The sequence below is a fragment of the Toxotes jaculatrix genome, chromosome 3 (genome assembly GCF_017976425.1).
Source record: "Toxotes jaculatrix isolate fToxJac2 chromosome 3, fToxJac2.pri, whole genome shotgun sequence".
Classification (NCBI taxonomy): domain Eukaryota; kingdom Metazoa; phylum Chordata; class Actinopteri; family Toxotidae; genus Toxotes; species Toxotes jaculatrix.
The window spans coordinates 19,471,405-19,498,121 of record NC_054396.1 but is presented as its reverse complement, the minus strand read 5'-3'; the positions used below and the strand labels follow the sequence as shown (position 1 = coordinate 19,498,121).

Genomic DNA, 26,717 nt, shown 5'->3' with positions numbered 1-26,717 from the left:
TTAAAACTACTTTACATTTAGCTGACAATACTTACTTTTTCCTAACGTTTTTAATGCAGATATTTTACTTGTATCGTTTCCATTGAGATACCACTGGTTTGCTGAAGTGTCTCTAGCACATCTTTCTGAATAGTAGCCTAAATACAGGCTTTGTACTCAGCTAGAAAAGTCCCATTGGTAGCACCTCTAACTTTGGCTATGTGAGGTGTAATATCTCATTTGATTAATCTCTCCAAATACTGAAATGTAAACATGAAAATTAACTGTTAATGCCGGACTATTTCTTGGCCTGGGCAGTGCTTTCTTGAGCCTCCACTTGCCACCTGTCAGGGGGGCTCCCCACCAAGAAATAGTCCGGCTAATTTAACCTTAAAAACACGACTTGAGTTTTTTTTTTTTCTTTCTTTTTAGTATGTTAGAGAGCTTAGAGGTGCTGGTGGGTGAATTTTCGCAACTTTTGGACAAAGCCAACAATCTGTTTGTTTGTTTTTTCCCTGCTTGCTTAGCAGCTATCTCAGCAAGAGAACATAAATATCCCAAAATATTCCTTAGTTAAGTTAATCAATTTGGCTTCACCCCAAATTTAGTGTTCAAGCGTAAACAAACAGCCTAACAAATAATACAAATATCTGGCTCGAACATGCAGCACAAACGAACTGAAAACAAAACAAAAAAAAAATTCCCAAACAACCTTTCAAATGAAGTAAATCAGAGCTGTGAATGGGTAATCTGATGCCTCCGCGTGTGTCCTCAGGATCCCGGGCGGCTGTGCTGAGAGGAGGGAGGAGAGAGAGGGGCAGGCAGACGCCGAGCACAACGGCGGCAGCAGCGACAGCAACAGGAGCAGCAGTAACGCCAGCATGACCACAGACCTCCACAGCAAACAGACCTGACCGCTTTGACACTGCGCCCCGGTGGAAGCGGCGAGACGCCACGGCGACTGTCCGACGCCAGGCGCGCAAATAACCTTCGCGTTTCACGACCGAAGAAGACGATCCAGCGTCAGAAACAGCGAGTGGGCTCTGTCTGCTCTGCGCTTCAAAACACTGCTCAGGTCAGTCACCTTCCGCTCGGTTGACAGTCTGCTGCTCTCTGTGTGTGCATGTGTGTGTCTGTGTGTGCGTGTGGCTGTTGACCCGGGGGTAAAACTTTGGAAACCACCTTAAAAAAAAGAAAAAAAAAAAGTTATTTAAATCCGCCAAGATCGAGTCTGCGTTTTTAAAGAGCACGCTGTTGTGCAAAATCTGCCACTGTTTTTTTTTTTTAAGAATTAATTCCGCTTGTTTTCTTTAACAAAACAAATAAGCATCATCTGAACTCAAAAGTGTTGAAAAATTGAAGTGGGAAACCCCTTCAGTTTTCTTGGCTTGTCAGTAAATAAATAAATAATCAGCCCCCTTGCTTTAAGCAGCGCTCAAGACTGCCGGATGTAATATCATGTTAAGGTGGACACTTTTTGCAGTGTGAGTGGCTGCCAGTGGCGCACAGATGGGGTGGGGGGGTAGTGATGGTGAGGGTGGTGAAGTGGGGGGGGTGCGGCCACAGGACTGACAACTGGCACACAGTCAGATGTTGGTCCATAGTTAGTCTGCGGGCCACAGTGTTAGTGTGAGCTTGACATGCAAACACCAGGCAGAGATTTTAACCATCAAAGTGGTCACAGCTTCTCAGGTGAGTTCAAGAGGCTGCTGTTTGTGTGTCGCTCCCTCTGGATTTTTTTAATGATGAGCAGTTTTTATGAGGAACTCCAGTAGAGGGGATAGATGTAAAACAAGACTTTAAATATTTGTTTTTAATTGAAAGGTTTTGCTTATTTTAACTTTTTGAATTCTTCTTTCGTGTCTATACTTCCTGTGTCATGTGAGGAATTTGTAGAGATTGCACAACATTCAGGCAGTTCTGTGTTTTTGAAATGACTGGAAAATCTTGGTCGTGACTCAGCAATAATGTGGACACAAGCTCAGGGGCCAACACTGATTTATCGCTGAGGTTTATTGTGTGGCTCTTTGCTGTGTGGCTCTTTGCTGTGTGGCTCTTTGCTGTGTGGCTCTTGTTAAATGGCCTAATGTTGTTCTATTAGGATTTTAATAATGGCACTCGGAAGGAGAACTTATCACTTTGTTGTACAAGACTCAAACTGTCACTGCCAACAGAGAGAATAGTTGTTCACCCTATCTGTGGTTGACTTTCATTTATCACTTTGTATGATCTTCATGTCAATAATCTGATAACACAGCGAGTGCTTTGGGAAAATGTACAGAGAATTATTTCTGAGGAAAATGCATTTCTACATATTCTAGCATATGTGTATACAATGTGTATACATATAAAGTAATTTAAGCCTTTTATTGTCTAGATGTTCCTAGGTCTGATGGGATAACTTGGACAAGTGTAGTTGTGATTTTTTTTTAACACTTTAGTATTAGAGTATTTTTGCCTGTGCTTGGTCCACTTACTTAACACAAGGTATTTTGCCACCGTCCGTCAGCCATTAATTTCCAAAAATTTCACTATTCTGTTTAAAAAATATCCTGCAGAGTTTATACATTTGCTTGAGATGTATGTTCCTTACCGTTACATCTGCTTTTAGCTTTTTGGATCAAACCTTATGTCACTGGGGTTATGCAGCTGAAATTGCAGACAGCCAATTGTCACACAATAAACCTATAAGCAAAGTTCACTGCTATGGATTATCTGTTTCAAGCTAATTCACAGTCTCAGCAAGTTTATTTCAACACTAAAACCTAATGCTGCCTGGGAGACAGGAATCTATTTGCACAAATGGAAAATAGTTGAAAGCTACGTAGCCTACATGTTGTTAGTAAATGAGCTAAAACATGCCAAACCACCTGTTTGGTTTTTCAGAGTCATGCTGTTCTGTGTCCTAATACTCAGTGATAATATGTTTTGGTGGAAAGCAACAGCTCTGTGCCAAAAAGCAAAGGTCTTTTCCCAGAAGTAAAGATGCTCTCCTAAAAGTCACCCAGACTGAGCGTAAATGACAGAAAAAGGGAGAAAGTCACAATCAACTTTTTTGACAACAATTTTTTTCATACTTTTTAAAAAGCTGAATACTTAGAGTTATAGATTTGTTTTGTTACAGATAATTCCATAATGATTCAGTAACATTAGGGAAATGAATCACAATCAAGCTGATTCTATGAATTGTTTGTTGTTTATCAGAATGATAGCAAACGTGTGAAGTTTATTAAAGGTTAAAATGTCACCACTGATGTAACGTAGATATTTTAAAGTAACAGAACTTGTGATAAATTTGTGGTTGAGAAAGGATCTATTTTGGAGAAGTTATATAAGGTCATTTAACACTGCCCATGTGAATCCATGTCATCATATCCCTTTCACATTAAAATGCAATAATTTGCTTAACTGTCATATTTATTTGGTAATGACGTAGCAACAGGATATATTGGTGTTTCAAGCGTTCGTTTTTTTTTGGCAGCTCTTTTTTTGGATCTTTTATGTACCAAATGTAGACACTTGTAAATAGCACACAAATGGATTAAATTTAACATTATAATCCCAGGAAACTGAAATCAGTCCCAAGAAAACACGTGTTGTCAGGTCAAATATTCTTGTCATCTCTGCTTGAGTTGCTTAAAGTCTGACTGCCTGACTGAGAGTATTGGTACAGCACCAGTCAGTCAATTATTGCTTATCAAGTTATATAATTCCTAAAGAGAGGTGTGTATGTATATATGTGTGTGTGTGTGTGTGTGTGTGTGTGTGTGTGTGTGTGTGTGTGTGTGTGTGTGTGTGTGTGTGTGTGTATGTGTGAATGACTGAGACAGATTCGGACTTTGCTCTGCTGTCATAAATGAAAGGAGTGTCTCAAGATACAGTGCTGTGTTTATGTTGTCCCCTCACATGGCCTGAAAGCCATGTTTAACTCTCTGTAGACAACTTCCTTCCACACAAAGCTTTATTCGAGTTGGTGTAAAGACACAGTTCAGGCCTCTACACCAGGATTCACCTTGGTTTTTTGAAGATCGGTGCTGTTTTAAAATACTAGAAGGAGCAGTTGTCAGTCTTCTAAGCAGCTGCAGTGGCTTTAAAAAGTTATATACAAAACTTCTGTAAGATCTGAACCGAATCACAGCATGAAAGGAAGGAAGACGTTCAACTGTGCATTAGTATCTGTATGAATATACAGATAAAAAGGTAGTGACAAGCTCCAGTTCAGGCCACAGATACTTAACCACCTTTGCCTCTAGACCACTGACATCCTGGCTTGTTTACTAGAATTCAGCTTTTTGTATTGTTATTGTGAATGTTTTCAAAAAGCCCACCTTTGATTTGGTTTTATCAGATGACACTGGTGTAGTTTAGCCTTAAGGTTATCTATTTGTTTTTTAAATTAGGTGTAATTATTAACTTCAAGGCCAATCATTTCACAATTTACTGTCAACTTACAGCAGCATTTTTGGCTGCAGAATGGGATTCCTTTTTATAGCAAACAAATATGGCACACACAGGTTGTTTGCACATGAAAATTTCAGTTCTACTGGTTAATCTTTTATCTCTCCATCGCGCTTTGTTAGACCGCGATATCCTTTCTTTTTTACTGTACAACCTCACAAAGTGTTTTCCTGGTTCTATGTACTGACTGCATTGTAATTAATGACAATCAGGATTTAGATTTGCAGTATATTTCCAACAGGATCTTTTCAGTGTGATTATTCTTTGTAGTATTATAGAGTTAGATCTCGCATCTGTACAGCTGCTTTTTAGCTGGAAAGGCTATAAACTGGAGAGGCAGTTGAACAAAATGATCTAATTCCAATTCTCTCTTAACCGTTTGGCACCGTTTCTTGGGCAAACAGGTGACACAAGTAGTGTGATTCAAAAGTTATATAGTAGTGTGTATAGGTATTTTTGTTTGCTTTTGTTTTACATCCTGCCAGTGGGCTTCACATACCATTTCACCAAGTAAATCAGTCGTAAGCATTACAGATGTTCACATTTTCTCCCTCTCCCAACGATGACAAAATGTTTCAATCACAACAACACCTTCCATTTGAGAAGTGACTCATGTTCAGTGCAACATCAAAGCAAGTTTTCAGTTCTCACCTCTTCTTACTTTATATTTTTAATGCTGTCTCTGTCTGGATGAAAGAAGATAATGCAAGTTCTAAACATGAGGGCTCTCACGTCTTGTTCACACTTTACTGATTAAATTTGAAAACACGTTATGTCTCTGCCATTGCCTCCCATTCACACTTACAGTAAGAGGCATTTTCATGGTATCTGTATCAGTTTTGGCAGCACTGATGCTGGATGAGAAGGAAGATAGGAGCGACTGATAACCCTTGAGATAAGCTGGGTCGCGGGGGATTTATGCCATTTTCTCACAGCAACTCTGAGATCGGTATGCAGCTTTCGGGTGATCATGTTAATCAAGGGTGAAGCAGGTTAGAGCAAGAAGGTTTGGTGGATAGTGGACACAGGCTATTTAGACATGAGCTCAATGTAAAGTAGAGAAGCTCTGTGGCCTCGCTGACCTTTTGTGAGGAAGATGTGATAAGAGGAAGTAGAGTGGAGACAACCACTGAGGAAAAGTGGGTAGGAGACGGGTTTCAGAGGTTGTGGCAGAACGAGACCAGAGGTGGGGCATCAGAGGGCTGTTCTACAATGTATACAGTGCATTTTTAAGTGGGTGTAATAAAAAGTAAAAAAAATAAAATAAAAAGAGACAGGTGAAGACCAGACAAGACATTATAGGTATACTGGAGGTAAAACAACAGTTTCGGTACTTTTGTGCAATTCTGCTGACAAATGAACAAACAAAAATCATCATGCCCTCCTTGGCAGAGGTAATGAGAAGTCAGATGAGACAAGAAACACGAGCAGTCAGACAGACAGGGTTTTAAAAAAACCCTCAGGTCAGATAAAAGAATTTGGAGAAGATAAAAGGTGAATTATAAATTTTTTACCCAAGCTGTCTATTGTAAACATCCATGTAGAGTAAGACATTATTACTGTCATTGTGTACATAATCTGGTATGAATCAGAATTATCCTTTAGTAGAAATCTTCAAAATTAGGTTCAAATATAGTCTCCAGCTATAATGGACGACCACTGGATCAGATAATGAGGCAGGACTCGCCTTAGGACTCGCCTTGAGACCTAAATAATTTCAGCTACTGTTCAGCTTTAGTGGCGCATCCTCCCAAACAATTTCACAAATACACTAATAATAAGATTTTTTTTTCCCAGTGCACTTTAACACAGATATTATTCAACAGACAGCAGGGATGTTGAGCAACCTTTGTCCGAATTTTCCTTTTAGAAAGATGTGGGAGCAAACAACAGTTCCTCAGGTCAAAACCTTTGTCCCTACTGGAAATATAAGACTGACTCAAACTTTATGTGCGCAAGGTTCCCTATGGGTTCACTGGATGTGGCATTGCTTGAGACATCACTAGTTCAGACCCTGCTGGGTATGATGTATGATGAATATAATCCACCCCCTCAATTTAAAATTGGCTAATAATGGTTAAATGCCAAAGGATCATGGCAATAAGACTGTTAATAGTTTTCCGTCTGTCTGGAAACTTTTTTTAAAATCTGTTTCTTGTTGTTCCAGTTGCATTTATCTGTGTGACTAAGTGTTTGATGAATAAATTCTGTTTGCTAAGCTGCATCCCTTGTTGGTATAAATGTTTGCTCTTCCATTCTTGCACATCACAATAGCATAGCTTATTCTATCAGCTGTTAGATAGCTAATTAATGTTGCTCCCACATTCAAAACCCTGAGGCTAAAGCTACATGTCCCACGCAAAAAAAAAAAAAAAAAATCAGCATCCTTGCCTTTTGATGGTCCTCGTGGAAGACACACAAATGAACAAATAGCATTGTTCTTGTATCTTGACGTAATGTTATCTTGCGTATCATAGCTGGGATCACTGGAGTGTAAACTTCTCCAAATCTAATGAAGAGTAGGAATAACATTACCGACTTCAGCACAGTAGGGAAATATTACACAGTGAACGTGCTTATCATAAACGGGGTAACAAGCTAATGTAGTTAACGATATGCTAACCCTTGACTTTGGAAGTTCTGAGGTAGTAAGTTAATTACCCCAGACATTCTGAAGTTTGACAGGCCTGCTGTGCCTTGTTAATGCCGCTAAGCTATGATTGGACAGTCTCTGTTCAGGTGAAGGGGTCAGCGAACAGTCAGTTATTGAGCCAAGCCCGACATATTTTGCTCATTTCCTTTAAGCCTCCTTTTTTCATAGACAATTCTTGATCTGTTTCATCTGCGCACACCTTTCCCAGCACACATATTTCCAGTATGTTCTGTGAATGAGAGTCACGTCATGTGTTGTTTTGTTATTGTCCAGCCAAACTGAGGCTGAAGGCAGCACACTCCCGTCTTTTCCTCTCCACTTTGAGGAACAGGGTATGACCCTTCCCACATTGTACCTCTCCCTCTTCCTACTGCGTAGCCCTATTCTCCCTCCATGTCTACGTCAAAACACAAGTATAGCAATAAATCTTCACCGCTGTGATTTCTCACACAACTTGCACAGCTGAGATGACTCTAACACAAAGTGATCATTAACCCTAGTGACTTCATCATAAATGACAACTGTGCTGATACAGTCAATTGTTTATCTCTGTGTCTGTGTTCCTTTCTCATCCTCATCCTCCTTTTTCTCTATCCTGTCTGACCCTTGTGTTCCATTTCAGGCTCATAGGTGTGTGTTTGTGTGTGTGTGTGTGACAGTATGTGCAAGTGTGTGACAGAGATAGACTGAATTTGACTTTGTTCTTTTGTAATAAACGGAGAGAGTGACATGAATTTGGCTTTGTTTATGCTGTGCAGGCATGTGTCCTCATGCATGTATGTGTTTCTGTGTGACAGCATAGCACATACATGTATTTGTGTGTGGTGGTGTGTGTTTATGTGTGTGTGTGTGTGTGAGAGAGAGAGAGAGGCCTTGACAGCATGCACCACTCCTTCCCCTTATCCAGTGAGGAAGCTCTTGTGGCTCAAGGGACTCATCAACCATCAACTCATAACTATTTAAAGGAATTAGGGGAAAGTTCATGTCCTTAGATTATTGTGCAAACTGCAGATTCCCAGAGAGCAGCATATGGAGCAGGCACACATATAGAGATATATACCACAGTAGTGGGTGCTCTCTCTCTCACTCTCACTCTCTCTCTTTCCATATACTGAAATTCTTGTGTGTGTGTGTGTAGCCTCGCCCATATTTCAGTTTAAATAGAAAGTCTTTATGTTCCAGTGTGCTTACATGCCCTTGCATGTGCAAATATAGGCAGCATAATTTTGTGCGTGTCCTTAAATGTGTGTCTTTGTTTGCATGAGAGGGTTCGATATCTTTCTGTACAATCCCCCAGAGTGCTTTTCAGTGGAATTCAGTCACTCTGTTGTCCTGTGATACAAGGTCCACCTCACGTCCCGGTCACATTATGATTCTGACAGCGATGTAGAACACATCCTGAACATCAGGGTGTGTGTGTACAGGTGTGTGTGTGAAAATCTGGCAAGCCCATTCCTCTTAGAATCACAATGGATAATTATATTTTAGACAATGACCAAAAGGCAGATTGACAGATTGGATAGTTAGATTAGCCCTTTTTATTTCAATACTGTTTCAGCCGTGTGAGCATGTAAAATGCTAGTTAAAATATTTGGTGTTGTCTACATTGTTACTGGGAGCTAGGACCAGCTAAGCCCTGGGCACACATTGCAATTGTTGAGCTGATTATAAATATGACTTAACTGATGATATGACAGCTGATTTTCCAAGATCAGTCATCAGAAGTGGATTGAAATGCAGCCAGAGAGGCATGATGAGGCTGTTCCAGTCTGGACCTGTTGACCATGTGCTGTTATGTGATTCTAACCCTTAGTTTTTTCAGCCTGTCGTTTTCATTCAGATTTTGATATTAACAATTTGAATTGGGGAGTTGATATCACTGTGCTGTGAGTGAGAGAGTCACTAATCTTTTAGTGCAGAGCCATCGCTCAATTCAGAGGAATAGTTCGACCTTTTGGGTAATAGTCTTATTTGCTTTCTTGCCAAGAGTAAGATACACCATGTTAATTGCTGAGCTTGTGAAATGCTGGTAGGTGCATTTTTGAACTTTGAAAGCTGTTTCCCTCATGTTTCCTGTTCTTTTGCTAAGCTATAAGTTAAATGCCTCCAGGCTCTAGCTCCGTAGCTAATGCGCAGATGTGAAAGTGGTGTTAATATTGTCGTGTAACTCTGAGCAAAAAAGCCAAAAGGGGCATTTCCTGAAATGTTGAACGTTCTTTTAAGTTCACCTCATGCATGATTGTGATCGCACCCAAACTATTGCCCAAAGTGCCATCTCTGTGTTTCTGTCTGTCAAAGAAAAAAAAAAAACGTGTATGATGGTGTAAACCGCCATCATGGGTTTCAGCTAGTCTTTAAGTCTGTCCTTGGCTTTACTTGTCCTCACTGCTCTAGTTCAGTGTTTATGCTGTCTCACCAATAAAATATGTTACAACCCCTGGGTGACAACTGCTAGAGGGCGAAACAGCCACCAACCACAGTGCCTGCTGCTATTTATGCATCTTTTAGCATGAACTCACAGTTTAGTTTGGTTGGTGACGCGCCCCTTGCATGAGAGGTGAAATCTTGGTAAAGATGCATAAGTCTGTGTTTGCAACTGGAAGTGCAAATGCATTTTTGTCCCCTATGACTTACTGAAAACCAGCTGTTGGCACTGAACACTGACGCTAGCCACAAACGGTTTTGTTGAAGTCCATTCATGGTTAAGTTGATAGTGGATTCTCTTTGGTGCATGATTATTTCAGCACATGCAGCACTGGCAAATAGATAACATGATGAAAAGAAACACAACAACCTTGTCTCTTAATGGATGGAAAATTGATCCGAGTCATTTTTCACAGTTTTTCCCCACAACTGAGGTTTTTCAGATACAGTTTCATCTTGCACCTGAGGTTTATGCCTTCAGTCTATGGCACTATAGCTTTTTCAAACTGTTAAACACAGTGGTAGAGCTGTCATAGTGTGGGCAGCCACCTTGTGCAAACCTTTTGGTGGCCTTGAAATGATGCAAATGCTATTTCCAAAACGTTTCAATGCTGATCAAATTCAGTTTCATAAACATTAGTATAATATATCAAATACCAAGCAGTCACCTCATCTAAACATCATCAGACATTTTTTGTTTTCTTGTTTTTAATCTTTCAAAGAAGTGATGACTTCTCTTCATGGAAGACACACAGATCCACATTCTTACTAACTGGCTCTACATTGTTAGAAGGAGTGGTTACTTTCCCAGTGCACACTTGTGGCATGGGAGTGTAGGAGTGAAGTCTGGCATCAAGCTAATGTGTGATCACTTGACGCTACCTGTCCAGCCTTGACCCTTTCTGTCAAAACAAAACAGTTGTGAGTGAATGATTGATTGTAGCAGACAAACTGAGACTCTCAGTCTTTGAATTGCTCAGCATTTGTGACTCCTCTGTCTCATTTCCTTCATTTCAGGATCACATTTGTCACATATGTTTTGCTTTGTAAATTTATGTGCATCCCTGCATAGTCACGAAACTTATGTACAAATGCAAACGAAGGCAGAAATTCCCCATTGCTGCAGTCCATAAGAGAAAAACACTTCACTCTTGTTTGTCCTGTAGATGTGTGTGAGCATCACTGCGTATTTTAACTACTGTAATTTGAACACATTCAAAGTGTTCCACATGATACTGCTTTATGTAGAGTTGTGTTATCGTCCGCTGGCTTACAACCTGAACTGTGCTGTCTCCGTTTATTTACATGTTTGATTTTATTCTGAAAGGACAATGCATATTGGTTAACATCACTGTGAATGTGCTGTGTTAGCCAAAAGGCTATTTTTTTCAAATGTTGTCCGCCTGCCATATGCTCTATTAGCCCTTGAAGGTAACAGGAAAACATACAACATTTAAAATGAAAACAACAGAATGTAGTTGTCCTCATAAACGCATAAAAACATAAATGCAGGTAAATCAGACAATTTAGGTATATTTTAAAAAAAAACTGCTCTCATTTTCTGGTCAGAAATGTACTAGTAACCATTATGTTTCCTAAAATTGAGTCAGAGAACGGCTTTATTGTGCTGGTATTGCATGAAGAGGCAGAAGTGAGTGCGTCACCGCTGTCACACACTGAGTGACTGAGCGGAGGGAGAGAAGTGCAACCAGAGAGGCATGATGAGGTCGCTTGTCAGAGTGAAGCAACAGGAAATCATCTGCATCTGATGTCTACCACCTCACACACACACACACACACACGCACACATGCACACACACAAATGTGTACCCTAGCACTTATATAGGAGAAAACTCATTTAGACATAGGAACACATATACTGTACAATTACACATAGATATGCACACATTACAAAAGTGAGGAGACACACATACACACAGACATTCTTGTCTTACTATCTTTGTGAGGACATTTGTTGACTTAATGCATTCCCTAGCTCCTTACTCTACCCTTGACCTCACAATTAAATGCCTAACCCCGACCTTTAACTAACCCTAATTCTAACCCTGACCCTAAAACCAAGTCTTAACCCTCAAACAGCCCATTAAAAGTTGTGAGGACTGGCCAAAATGTCCTCACCATGTTGGTTTCGAAACAAAAATGTGTCCACACAACCACAGAAAGACATGTACACGCAAACGCACACAGGCCACATGATAGTTAGCTGTCTGAACTTCTGCTGAGCCCAGACTCTGTTAGAGAGAGAAAATGTGTATGTAGTTCCCTTTCTATTGGTCATCACTTCCTGAGGAAAAACATGACCACACACACACACACCAGTTTCTTCTCCTGTCACTGCCACTGTCACTTAGTTGCTGGTCAGTTGGCTGACACTGAACACTCTTTGAACTGAAACGGGAGAGACAGGGTGAGTGGACCCTTTGTGTGTGTGTGTTTGTGTATGTGTGTGTGTGTGTGTGTGCGTGCGCGTGTGCGTGTGCGTGTGAGCGTATGTGCTGCTGTCATTCAGTTCATCATGTTGAATCAGTGCGTGAGCTGTGGATAGCTGCAAAGATTGGTCTGCTGTTACATCAGATAAAAAGCTTCAGGCGGTCAGATAACTGCAATGAATACATTTGTACAGGTAATCATTTTTGGTGTCTGGTGAGTCGATTTGCACTTTTAGTAGATTAAAAGTGGACATTGTTGCTCATCAGTGAGATACTGTAGGTTGACCAGTTTTGTAGTAGGCCTCCTCTCAGACTTTTTATCACTTCATAAGCTTGCTTGGGTTTGTGTGCAAGATTAATGTTGTCATATTTGGGAGCACCAGTGATTTCAAAAACTTCAGTTTTTTCTTCCCCTCAAAAGGGCTAAATGAGCAAAAAACAATATCAGTAACTAGGTCATGTGAAGTAGCTCCATACTCTCCATATCCTCCAGGCAGTTTTCTGTCTTACTTTGTGGTCTTATGTGTGTTTTTGTGTAAATGCTTTTGAAATAAAGACATAAGGTTGAAGTTAGATTTAGATATGAAATAATGGTAATATTTTTGGGATTAAAGAATATCCTCAATTGTATAATGATTCAAAAACTTTGTGAGCATGTATGTCATATTCATAGATGACTGTTCCAAGCACATTTTCTTCAGTTTCTCTACAATCTGCACTTAGGTTGACCTGATGTTTATCACTGCTCCTCTTTCCTAGCTTTGGAACTTGAAAAACAAAAATTAAACTAGAAATCTAATAGAAATCAGAGAGAGGTTGTCTGGGTGCTGTTTTACTCAGAGCTTTGCCAAGCAGACAGAGATTGTGGTCTGTAACCTCCCACTGTGTCAAGCTTTGAAGTTTCATGAGTAAATTCAGTACCAACCAAGCAAGTGGGTTTTCAGACACGAAGAGACTCTCGTTTCTGTCGAGAGGGCTGTCCAGACCTCTGGCTGACACCTCAGGTGCTCTTGGTTTTCCATTACTCCCCTGTTTGAACGTGCAGACAGGGGAAGGCCCTTACAGGTAATTCTGCCCATAGTGGCTTCACACCACCAAAAGTAAAAAAGTGCCAATTTCCTGAAGAGAGAAGCAGGAAGGCAGCTTTTTTAGCATTTACATTACATGCAACTCTTCAGACCCTGTTGTTCTTGAGCAGAGCGCGTGCTCACCGTCTCATGCAGTAAATTTAGCTGCTTACAAATAAACCGCAGCATTATCACGACATGTGATTTTTCCAGTGTCCCACAGTTTCCTCATGCAGGACTAACCAGGCGAAAGTGAAGCACGCTTCATCTTTTCAAAGAAATTGTGGGGGACTGTGAGGCAGACGTGCAGGCGGGCATATCTTTGTTTTAGTCACTGACACTGAACCACACGCTGTTTTACATGAAGAGGTCAGGAAGTCACAGAGCTCTGAGCACTAACTCTTTCTTTCTGCCTATGTGTGTGTGTCTCACGCATACACATTCATATATATACGGGACAGCTGCGATAATATAAATGGCTTACTGTGCAACAACAACAAAAAAAAAAAACACACCTTCCTCTAGAGGGGAAATACTTTACATGTCTTTTTTTTGTCTTCAGGATGTCATAAAGACAACAGCAAGAAAACTTGTCAAGTGTTAGACTGAGCTATATGTTGTGAAAGCAAGTCAAGAGGGAACTTATCTGTCTGCAGTTTACCTCACTTAGAATAGAATAGAATAGAGTTTTTTTGCCATTTGAACAGATACATTGCAGTACATGTGCAATGTTGGATCCTAAAATGCAGATCAAGACATTTTATTCAGGCTTTCAGCTTTCTCTCCTCCATTCACAAGGCCCACAGCCCACAGTCGCCACAAACATAGACATGGAGGATGGCCTGATTGCTCTCTTTGTCAGCCGCTGCCCTCACAACCAACTCCTGATAACCCTCAACGGCGCGCTTGCACATTTCCGTCATATCAGCTGCCTCCATATCAAAGACCAGACTCTGGCGCGTCTTGTGCTCTAAAGAGGAAAGGCATTACCTTCAGTTTCTCCACTAATAAAACAAGATTGTTCCAGCTTTACTTAGCATCTACCAACACTCCAGTTACAACAAGTTCCAGTCCTCCCACACTTCCAGCATCTTCAGCTGAGCCACCCACCTCCAGGATTGTCACTCATGACATCATGGCGCCTCCTCCTCCTCCAGGGCCACAGCAAGCTTCATTAATGCCCCTGGTGGGGGCCAGGTTGTACTTCCCCCTGTACCTGCTCCCACTTTGACTGTCCTTTCTCAGCTCATCACACCATTCTTTTCATCCCTGTGTTTGCAGGCTTCACAAAATCTCCATGCGCACACATCCTATCATCCCATCCATCCATCATTCGTTCCCCCTCGTCTGCTCTCTAAGAGCTGTACCCCATCATTATAGCCGCCAGTGTCTGGAGGCACAAATGGTCTAGAAAGTCCATGCTCATTTACTCAGAGAACACCACGGTAGTAGAGATCCTAAACAAAAGTTGATGTTGTTCCCCAACAGTTGTGCAGTTATGGAACACCAGTTCCCCCTCCGTGCAGCTCATGTCCCCTGGGCACCACAACTCAATTGTCTTGTTGCGCTTCTCAGGCATATCCTCCTTAAATTTGAATCCAGCCCAGTCTCTCTAGCAACCCATCACCTGAGATGGAGCCCCCATCCTGAGTCTCCTTCTTCCCAGCCATCAATGTCAAGACATGCCAGACCAGCCTAATCAGATGGCCACCACATTTATCCTCACCCTTGCTTCCATTATTCATCTCCTTTATCCAACACCTCCTCTCCTCATTAAACTCACATTGCTGTGGCGTGGTCCTTGCTAGTGAGGTATACATTTATGCAAATTTTTTTTTTTATTGTTTTATCAAGCCCAATAAATTCCAGCAAAATAAGTTCAAAAAAATCAAAATACAGTTTCCAGCAGTGCTTTTGATCAAGTGATTGTCTGCTTTGCCGTTAGTGGTATAGTTCTCACCCTCAGAGAGTGAGCATAGTTTTTATTGAGACAGAGAAGATAAGAGTGTTAATGCCTTTGAATGCAGTGGGACAGGTTCTGCCTTTTGTCTCTCACACTGCTAAATGTACCAGGCCAGCTTCTATGTTGACTTCTGTCATGTCCTAAACTACTCCTCACTTTGCGTGACTGTCAAATGACGCGTGCTGTGTAGGAGTGCAGGAGACTTCAGAATATTTTCTGACTGCAGACCTTATTCACTGTGAGCTTTTTGCATGCTTGTAGTTTTTTGTCAAGCTTTTGTCGAGCTGTGTTTTCCTCCTCAAGGACTTTTTGTATACAACCTGATAAAAAGCTAATTTATTTCTCATCCACTTTCTGTGCAGTAATCTGATCCACAGCCTTTGCTTCAGTTCATTTTGGACCAAATCATCGCTGTTGTGAGGAAACATGAACATTAAAAAACATTTCATTCGTTTTGCAACTCTGTCCCTGTGGGAAAGATTTCACATCTCTTTGTTTGACCTCTTGGTTTCACCTCTTTTTCAGAACTGCTGCTTTCGGGCTGTGAGAACATCATCATTACCAATCTTAAAGTGAACATTATAGTAATATAATTTTACTTAATTATCCAGCTTTTGCGTCAGCTTGTAGTTTCGCTCATGCCTTTCCTGTCGTCATTATGGGTAATTGGGTATGTCATCCTTTTTTTGTTATTGTTGATGGTTTATGCTCTTCACTGCACATGTTGACTCTCTCTCTCTCTCTCTCACACGCACACACACACACAGTGTCAGTCTAGCTTGTACAGGTACCTTAGCTTGCCAGACCTGCCTGCCAGTTTGCCGTTGGCCTTTTGTCGTTATGTCACGACTGAGGCAATAGCTGATAGAAAGTACTCCTACACGCTGTACTCTTACCTGGAAGACAAGTTCTGACAAGTGGAAATCTGAGAACTGGCAAGAGACACCGGCTAAACTGTCACGCACGTGCTCTCATACATACACACGTACACAATTTTGCAAACACAATACACACTGCGTAAGCCTTAATAATCATCTGTCACCTTTTATAATGTCTGACAGGTTATTTGCCCACACACTACTCACAGATACAAACATGTTGAATTCAGTAGATTATGTACTACAGCATTTCTATAAACACTCTCAGGAGAGAAATTACAGTACAAACTTGTTTCACCTTAGATTACGACATGATTTAAGCACCTTGGTTTAACTGCCAGCTGCAGCCGCCTTCCTTTTTTTTTTTTTTTTTGCAAGTTGTGTTGAGCAGAGAGCATGGATTTCCTAAGATAAGGGGTTTTTCTTAAAACCTCTAGAGTGCCGTTTGATTTCTTGAAGTGGTCTGGGGACTCGCTCTCTGTCACCTCTCTCACTTTATCTCACTCACTCTTCATCTCTAGAGCTTTCTCTCCCACTAGATTTCTGTCTCCATATGATTTGATGCCAACCAGGACACAAGTGGCTCCAATGCTGTGTCTATTTTAGGTTCGGATCGGCTGGCGACCGGCCAACAATTGGAAAAGTAACCAGGTTTCTCTGGTTATTAATAGTCAGCATTTTCCCCCTCAGCAGCTTCCAAGGCAGTGGAAGCTACAGCCTACGGACACACACACACACACTCTCTTTCTCTCTCCTGTTCTGAAACAATGTCACAGTCGATGTGAATTTTAAGTGGATCCCCTCCTGATTTTAGTTGCCACATTCCAAACAAGTAAAAAGGAAACAATAAGTAGTTGAGAAAGGAGGATGTTTGCTCCTTGGGCCTGTTTTGCCAAGTAATTTGGATCCATTTTTATACCTGGTGCTACTGTGCCATCTGAGTATTGTTATTTTAGTTTTGTCCTGTTGCATAATTCATCGCATTCTTTGTTACATTTTTTTTCTCCAAATCAAGCACTCGAGGTTGATTAGAGAAGGTTTATTTTGAGATTCGGAGTTGGTTACAAAAGGTTGTTTGGCAGACCATGTAGTTCAGTTCACAGACCTTTTACTCTATTGATTATTTATAAACTGTTGATAGTCTGTCATTTCCTTTCCATAGTTTCTTTAGTTTAAATCAGGGTCAGAATTTAAGCGTGGCTTCCTCCCTCTTAAAAAAAAAGAAAAAAGCGTGGGAAAACTAAATAGTTTCCAGCACTGATACATAGAAAGACACATGGATCTGCTTTTTCCTTCCTTCAAATGTTGCATTAAAAGTTTTTTTCCTTATTTAAATAGAACAGAAATTTTAATATCTTAAAGGAACCTAACAAATGTTGTCTGTGTGTCCAAAGACAAATGGTCATTTTTAAGAAAAGCTTGTAAAAAATCCACAGTTCTCAGCTGTTGGAAGAATTGACTTAAACTGTTTTAAAACTGAGACTTTATATTTGGGACCCATTTAGATAAGCAAATGAATTATTGGTTTTGGTCTTTTTGTGGGAATTGTTGACTGTAACAAAAATATAGAATATCTCCAGCCCTATCCTTAAATAAATTCATTAAATTCTCTTTTGTCAATATTATGCAGCATGTTTTTCATGAATAACATCTTTTTTTTCAGACCTCTTTTCTTATTAAAATATTTCGCTATTTTTCTTGTCATTCATTGGAACAGCTTCAGTTACCTATTATGTAGAATCTGTAATCAAAGAAAGTCACTTTAACATTTCAATACATCCTTTAAAAAAAACAACATATTCTACTAATGGCTGCATCAACAAACAACCTTGTACAAACATTCCCCTGATTATATAGCCTTGTATGTGGCTGGCTTTCATGTGGACTTTAGTAACCTCTGATAACTGGACTTTAACCATCTCAGCTCACTTCTCTCCTCCAATGTCTGACCATCTGAGTTAGATATTGGAATGACTGAAGAGCCTTCATTAATTTTTATCAACACAGAGCTATCTAGAGGGAGCAGTGTGTTGTTGTTGAAAGTTGTTTCCACGACTTTCTGAATGTTGATTCAACTTGAATTCCACACGTTATTCAGGTATTTTTTTTCCTCCAAGCATCAGAGTTTATTAAAGGATAACACTGATGATATTTAGTGTCAATAGAACCCATGAAAAGACCCAAACCAGCAAAGAATCCTACTACTAACTATTGTCTGTGTAACCAGAAAGTGACATTGCTTGTTCCATTAGTGTTTAGAAACTACTAAAATACATAGCTGCACCGGCTGCCATGTTCCTTCATAACAGTATACATGGTCACTGTAGTTTATTTTTAGTCAATCTCGTATACATCATCCTGCTGCAATAAATACTTTCTAGAGCACTGAATCCACTGCTAAAAATAGTCCCCAATAAATGTACTGTTTACACCCCTTTGAGTAATGTTTGCTAAAAACTGTAGTGCCCTAATATATTACAAAATTATTTAGCCTTTAAAAAAAAAATCTATCCATGTATGACCTGTGTTTCAAGATTTACTTCTTCAGTAGGAACAGAGCCACAGACACGGTAGGGAAGTATGAAAGAACTGAGAGAGAGACAAATGCATTGTCATGGGATTTGTTGTCCATACGAAAAATGTAGAAAATCGGCAGCCATATCCTTTAATAAAGTTGAGCAAAGCACCGTTTTTCCAGGAAATAAAAATAAAATCCCTAAAAGTTGAAAAAGGCTCTGGGCCGCACAGTGTTACATCAGTTTTTCAGTGCCAACCCAGGACCAAGGAGTAACTCATTTTAGCACTCAGAACATCCAGACTCAGACTCCAAAAGTCAGAATCCTACATCCTTGGCCTCAGACGGATTGAGGCTCAAACAGTCCTGCTTTCTCTGTCCTTTGGTTGGGCAATCACACACTGAGCCACCCAAACAGCAACAGAGGGAGACGGTGTTTTGAGCACAAGAGGCGTTCTTTAGCGCCAGAGTTCATCTTGTACTCCTTGTGACACAGTCTGCCTCCTTGTTTACTAGATAACAGACAGACAGCAGGAATGAGCCGGAAGACTGGAGGCACTCATCACGGTGTTTGCATGTGCGTGTGTGTATGCACTGTTTATGTTTAGACTTTTCTGAACTGACATTGATTTAATTATTAACACTATGTACAATGCTGCATGTGGGCTTGTGTATGTAAAGTTTTCATTGTCATCTTTCTATCTCCCTTCCTGTTTTTCTCCTTTTTTTGATCTCTCCCTCCTCCCCTCCTCTCTCTGGTTCTTCAAGTGTTGTTTTCTCTCAGCAAGGCCTCATACATTCAACAGAGGATGTTGCATCAGCTAAATTATCACTGCTTCTTCTCTCTTCACAGTAGACATGGTGGACACCCAGCAGCTCCTAGCTTGGCCTGTGGGTTTCAGTCTGAGCGCCGTGGACCTTTCAGAGCTGGACGACAGCTCCCACTCCCTCGACATGAAGCATTTGTCCACGTTAGACTATGCCTCCATCTCATCCTCCTCCATCCCTTCCTCCCTGTCTCCCTCGCTTGTGTCCTCCATCTCTTCCGTTGGTGTGCCCTATGACCCCAGTCCACCGCAGAGCGAAGAGCACTTGACCAACATGGACTACACAAACATGCACTGCTACAGGACGGAGCCAAACACACACAGTAAGTCCAGTGTGTGTGATGGGCATCTAGTTTCCTTTTCTGCGCAACTTCATATAAGTAGCTTAAGTCCTTGCATAAGTGTTATTGTGAAAATGCCACATTAAGAAGAAAGTCAATCAGGATATTGATTTCTACTTGTGCTGAAATAATCAGATTAGTGGTCAGATCCAGTTAGAGATTACAAGACACATATTAGAAGAAACCAGGTTTAACCGACAGAGCATTAAACCTAAGACTGGAAGTAAGAGGTGAGGAAATAAAGGTTTCGTTTTCTCTGTCTACCTTCTGCCTGTCCGACCTGCCTGATTATATTTCCTCTATCAGATTCAATCAAGCTGGAGCCAGAGTCGCCACCTCAGTACTCTGACAGTCCCGTGTTCTCCAAGGTCCAGGATGATACGTCAGCGACATCACTAAACATCGAGTGCCGTGTGTGTGGGGACAAAGCCTCGGGGTTTCACTATGGCGTCCATGCCTGTGAGGGTTGTAAGGTAAGACTGTCAGATATCATGAGTACAGATGAAAATAAGTCACATAAAGAAACTGGAAAATAAAGCAGCAAATCCGCACAATTTAAATGCTGCAGCTAACTTATGTTTGGCATTGTTGCTCAAAAACTGACTTAAATGATAAAGTAAATTACCAAAATAGCTGCAGATAAACTTTCTAATCAGCTAACTGTTTCAACTTTGCATTGCACATCACACTGAGCTGATAGATCTTAGCTTTGTGGGATTTCGGATGTAGGTTTATTCCAGTTAAAGGGGTGATTTGTCAGTATATTCATTCTTTGTTAGGATGAGTGAATACATTACAACCAGCACTCTGCTGCCAGTTCATTTTTTGAGTCATAATCTTCTAACAAAATATGTTTCTTTTTTCTCTTGCTGGCTTCAAATCATTTTAGAAATGAATATGATTTTAATAGCTGCATCAGTGAAGAATAATTGATTGCTGCTCTCAGAAAACAATGATCAAGATTAAAAAAAAAAAAGAAAAGAAAAAAAATTGACAGTAATACCACCTTAGAGTCATGTCAGGAAATGGTAATGGGTGTAACAATTTCTACTGCAAAGTTCTGTTTCGCTGCCAGCCTTCCTTTTTCTGTCACTATGTGTCACTCTTAGGTGAAACATGTCGGTGGAATAAAAATGTTATAATGCATGGAGAGATGTGTGCATTTTTTCTCCTTTTTGATGTCTGTCACTCTAACCACAGGCCCCATACATTTTCCACCCTGCAAGGGTTCAACAAAGGCTTGTGCTTCGACAGGCGTACAACCAGCCCCTTAAACTCTCTGTTTGTTTGTCTGTCTGTGTAGAGTATAAATAACTAATAGAGTGTGGGGGAAGTTTCACACATATTTCCATTTTCTTTGAAATATTGAGACATTATAAGAAGAGTGTGACGATGACTGTGACTATAAAGTGTAACAGTGTCCTCCATAGAGAGAACAGACAAATTTTAAGAAATAGCAGATTGATGTGAGCATTTTTAAGTTTGGTTCCAAGATATTTACACGGGTGTGAAACTATTCCTCTGTCACCCTCAGAGAGTCTCTGAAGGCTAAGAGCAGCTTTGTAAGATTTAAAAGAGAATATAGTAAATGTTGTCAGATGTGATTACTAGTTACAAGGAATCACATCTGACATATAACTTTTCAGTAGTATTTGATATTATACATTATATTATATTTAATGCATTCATTTCTAGATTTTATGGGTAACTATTAAAATTACAGATCATCTGAGGATCTTTACTAAATGAATTTGGACTAAAAACCTTCACTTTGTTGCCATCAAAGAAAAAAAATCCATGAGTGACCATGTACAGTGTAACTCACTATAATACAATAGACCTGTTATAAATACTATCTTACGTGCAGGGTAAGCCTGGTAATATTCTATAGTTTTCTTATTGTCAACCGATCCTGAAAAAAAGATAAAACCAACAATAGATTTATTTTTTAAACTAAATAATGTTTTGAGCCTGATATTTAGCTCCTTTGTCATCCAAAAACTATTAAAACAACTTAAAAGAGCGATACTGCTGCACCGAGTGACATGTTCCTTTATTACAATGCACACAGACACTCTAGTTTATTTTGAGTTGGTATCACATACACTGTCCTGGTGCCGTAAACTAAATCCGCAGCTAAATATAGTCCTCAACTGCTTGCTCCTCTCTGAGTAACAGTTTCTTAAAACTATAGTGCCCAGCTGTTTAAGGAGAGTGAAAAATTAAAGCACGTGTTGGTGATGAGAAGGTTTATGGTACATGATCCCTAGGAATGAACAGGCTCTGTGCAGAGAGCCACAGACTGGTCAGTGAAGTCAGAACATATTAAGCATTTCTTTGAGATAACTGCTTCTGTTATTTGTGCTTTGACTCAGTTGTATAATACATTTTGAGGCTTTACATTGTGGTAGTGTTGTACAGGACAATGTACAGAGGTTTCTGTTTTTCTGTCCACTTAATTTAAATCGTACTGTACCTTCAGAGGCTGAATGAAGGTAAGGTACAGTAGTCATTGTTCTGCTGGAGTCTCAGGGGAGACTCACCAGAAGAGGGGGGTCAGCCAAGCAGGCAAACACTTAATTGTTTCAAAACAGAAAACATTCTTTATTGAGGTGGAGTCTTGACCCCCTTTAACTTCCCCCTTCTTTAAATAACCTACGATTAAAAAAGGAACATCTGTGGAATGGGTAGGAATGCAGATGCCAAACGCACCAGCCTCCAGCCACCTGTGTCCAGATGTGGCTTTTTATACTTGGAATGAAGCTTAAATACACTCCTCCTTTTGGACCTTACAGTGCTTGTTGCTTTCTGTTTCTATTCTGCTCAGTTCTTTTTCTCCATTAGCTTTCTCAGTTGGCTTAGACAGAAACTGCAACCATGAACAAACCTGTGACTGTGTGTAGGACTGTTTGTTTGGGAGTTTGGCTAGGGCTACATATAGTTAATAGCTGAGAAAAGGGCAAGTCTTATGGCTCCTTTGGTCCTAAGGTGGAAAATATCAAAGCACTCTGACGTAGAAATATTGTAAACTAAAATTATTTTACTTTCAAGACTTTTTTTTTTTACTTTATGTCTGATCATACTTTTATTTTATTCTTTGTCAGCCCAACACAAATAGTCTCTCTATCCTACAGAAGAAAATAACTATATTAAAATAAGTAAATGCATGTTTCCTGCACTCTTGAGGTGCAAATCTGTTACCAGTTCCTAGAAAAGGAGCAGAATTAGTAGAGTAGAGCAAATGTAAAAAAAAAAAAGACATGTCTGCAGCAGCAACATCCGTAAGTAACTGTCCTGCTCTTTCTTTCTTGTAGGGTTTCTTCAGACGCACAATCAGGTTAAAGTTGGTGTACGACCACTGTGATCTTCGCTGTCGTATTCACAAGAAGTCCCGCAACAAATGCCAATACTGTCGCTTCCAGAAGTGCCTTAATGTCGGCATGTCACACAATGGTAAGATGGTGATACTGTCATATAAACCTTTAAGAACTATCAGTGTAAACAGTAAACAATATGTATGATCCGCTTAATTCGTTTTACACTATGTACTTTCCAGACATCTCTGTGTTTACTCGCTCATTCTTCAGACAGGAATGAACCCCCCATTTACACTCACTATAAATAAGCAGATGTAGGTTAAAAGACTGATTCTTCTTTGAAATTGTGGCCCAGGAAACACCTTCCTGTAGACCACCTCCTCTGTGTCTGATGCCCTCTGAGAACAGCAGGTACATGTTCACCACACTGTTGCCAATATGGTCTTTGAGGTGTGATGGTCATGTATGCAGCATAGCATACCACTGCCTTATATGTTTTCAGTTGCTTTTTCTGTGGTCTTCAGCCTGTATCGCAACCCTTGGGTCATGTTTCAGTTCCCATCACTTGTGCAAAAAATTCAACTGCTTAAAGATGAAACTGTGGTCGAAGGGTAACTTTAACCCCCCCCCACCCCAACTCAAAGCCCTTAATTTCTACCTGGCTTTGTAGCTGTCTATATTAGGCCTCCCAAGGGTCACGCTGGCAGAAATGAAACAACAAATGACAGTAAATGTGTTCATAGTCTGACATTTTTACTGCATACCAACAAAGATGTGGGTTAACAGCTCTATAAACGCCGCACCATGTGCTCTGTCAGCTTTCCTGCCATTATAGTGTGGACAGTTATGGATTGCAGTGTTAATTCCATAAGGCTTATGTGTATTGTAAACAATATGTTTATACATCAGTGATGTGAGTTGACCTCTTTGTGTTGTACGTATACTTGTGAACGGCTGCCTTCATGGGCCTGTCAGAAATATCAAAATTTACCTGAACTAAATGAAAAGGGAGAGCATGTGACAGAAGTGGTCAGGATTTTGCAGAGCATTTCTGTTGCTGATGGCTATGAGCAGACAACAATGAAACTTTATCTACAGTTCATTTTTTTAGCGGCTCTATAAACGTTGTTATTGCACCCGACACAGCCAAAACGTCATTTTTCATCTATGGTCCCTGGATAAATATTTCATAGTCCCCTTAGAAATACAGTAAGATTAAAATGAAAACTGTTATAAGAATACAGTGAAGATATTATACAGGACATCATTATGACACATTGTTAGCTTACAATTTACAGGCAATTGCTATTGAGTTTTTTCCAGTGACTACACATATAATGCACACACTGTTAATATAATAACTTTAAATTGAAATTATTTAGACTATTTAAAAGCACAGTTTAAAAAAAAATCGAATGAAATTACTAAATCCACATGTACAAGCCTGTGCACAGCCATGGCACACACACAGGTGAGGAACTGCCGAAACCTGCCGCGCTCAGCTTGGCTTTCTGCTGCTCTCTGCTGTTGTCACTTTTTTAGACTCACAAGCTGCACCTCATAATAAGTTTTTGTTAGCTCTAAAAAAAGAAATAGGCTGCAATTTACATTTTACTGACAACAAATGATCAACAGGTATGATTGGTTACTGCATTACATGGTGGCAACAGTGGTTCATCAGCCATCTGCACACATTCTGTTTCTACCTCCCTGGTTTGAAAGAGGAGTTAACCGCTGAGATACAAGGTAAAAGCTATCAAATGACAGCACTTCACAGGCACACAGGAGTACAATTTCTAGAGTAATCATGCGCTGCATAATGAAATTCTTTTTCCAGTGGAACATTCTTCGCCCTCACCCTTTACTGTTCATGTGTAGAATGGCTCTGTTTTGTCAGCCTTTGTTGGCCACTGGAGCGCATCACCAGGCAAAGCTGTAGTCCTTTTCATATCAAGTACTGACTCCACCTCCCCAGGTGAGTTTCAGCATGGATTGCATGACTGTGTAGGTGTGCACAGGTTGTACTTGATTGATGTCTCCCCAACTCTCCTGTTAGTTTGGCTACACCTGTTAGGGTGGGACTCACTCTGGTATAAGAACTTTGGTCATCTCTGAAAAGTCTGAGTATAGCTTCACATAACTTGAGGCTTAAAGTCTGGTCACATTTACCTTGGGTCCAACAAAAAGGCTGTAATGTTGCAGGTCTAACATATGAAATAAAAATGCTGAGGAGAGCAATTGTGAATGTGGATCGATTAGTGTAATATTGTATATAACAGTGTAATGGCAGACCACAGACGGAAAATAATAACCACTGTTTTCATGTGCGATTAATTCAAATATGTTAGCTTTACATACATCACATTAAATCAGGTAGAGATCAAGGAAATATTTTCAGACATTGGGACTAATGTGACTACATCTGAACACTGTGGTCATACATGATTTTGTCTGGTGAAATGTACTCGTGTGCTGAGGCCAGATGTTGGCAGGGCAGGGCTGTAAATTATACAATTCTTTAGCAAACACTTTATTGTCATTACCCTCCTTCCTATCTCCTTGTCCTTGCACTTACTGCAGCTAAGCAGCACCCCTCCTTCTCTGCTGCTTGTATTAATTAGCCACACAGTTGACAACAATCAAAATTTTCTGAATGAGGGGTCGGTCCCACCCCCCCCTCTCAAATCAACTGGCTGGACCTTGGACAGCCTTGTGATTTTTGCGTCCCACGTCCCACTTCTCAATCCGCTCCTCAATTAGGTGAATGGGAAGTGAAATACAGGATAACTGCAGCATAAGAATGAATGATTGAAAACACTTGTGTGAGAACAAGGGGCCCCATCCACATCTGGTTTTAACATGACAGCTGCATCTACTACCTTATTTGTTTATATTCTATTTTGTTTATGTTTGTTTATATTGTGTGGCGAGTATTTTAATGGAGATGTCAGACACATTTGACATCTCCATGCAACATTTTGCATCAACACTCAGAGGTGTAGTGTTGCATGACTGTTCAGTTTTGGACACTCAAATAAAAAAGACAGACATTAAATATAATTACTATATAGTAAATAGGGAAACAGATTTTGGACATAATCCTATTGTTGGTTGATTAAACACAGCTTTCTGCTTTCACAAGTTTATCTGGCACACAGGTGTACAAGCATGTGTTTGGCTAATTAGAGTTATAGTCAGGAAACTGTGACAAGCAGATTTCCTGGCATTGCTGACGCTGAGCTGTTAGAATAGATGCATCCTGACTAAAGCTGGGCAGACACTATGCATGTTTTCATTAGTCGGATACAGATCAGTTGACCGGCAAGACACAGGTGGTCACAGGGAACATAAGCTTTGTTTTGTCCCTTGACAATTCCAATAAAGTTTATTTGAACAAGATGACTGCATCCTCAACATTGTTGACAAAAAGAGAGAAAGTCATTATTTTGTGCAATTCTTCTACTACTACTAAGAACAGAGAGCAGAGGAGAAAAAGGCAAAATATGGAGCCACAGACGGCTGGAAAATTCAGACAGCGTGTCCTGCTGTGCTCATTTCAAATTCAGTTTGATATCACAGCAGTCTCGAGATTACAGTATTAACCACAGGTAGAATACAGCTCCAGAAGTTAAAAAAGCTCACTGTGGTTTACAACAGATCTTTAGATGGCAACCATGTGCCAAATCGGACCGTGGAATTACTCAAACTGCAGACAGCCAGCCAAACTTGTACATCTGTACATCAAACAACAACCTATTCACCAGAAATTCAGCCCTTTTCTCAAATATGTTGGTGATTAGCAAATCAGGGTGAACCTCTGTACAGTACAGTGCAGTTGAAGTTGG

General features: G+C 40.3%; 1 protein-coding gene across 5 annotated transcripts in view; it reads left to right on the top strand.

Moving 5' to 3' along the window:
• Positions 1–758: 758 nt before the first annotated feature.
• pparg (peroxisome proliferator-activated receptor gamma) overlaps positions 759–26,717 on the top strand; it is a 35,817-nt gene continuing 9,858 nt past the window's right edge. The window contains exons 1-4 of one of the 5 annotated variants that reach the window (XM_041035094.1): positions 759–1,054; positions 19,244–19,537; positions 19,862–20,028; positions 22,870–23,008. In XM_041035094.1, the coding sequence (XP_040891028.1) occupies positions 19,246–19,537; positions 19,862–20,028; positions 22,870–23,008 (598 nt within the window). In that variant the 5' untranslated portion in view covers positions 759–1,054; positions 19,244–19,245. Of the gene's footprint in view, positions 1,055–1,548; positions 1,672–18,944; positions 18,965–19,240; positions 19,538–19,861; positions 20,029–22,869; positions 23,009–26,717 lie in introns of those variants that run through there. The other 4 variants (XM_041035093.1, XM_041035091.1, XM_041035092.1 and 1 more) reach the window with 4 other exon arrangements.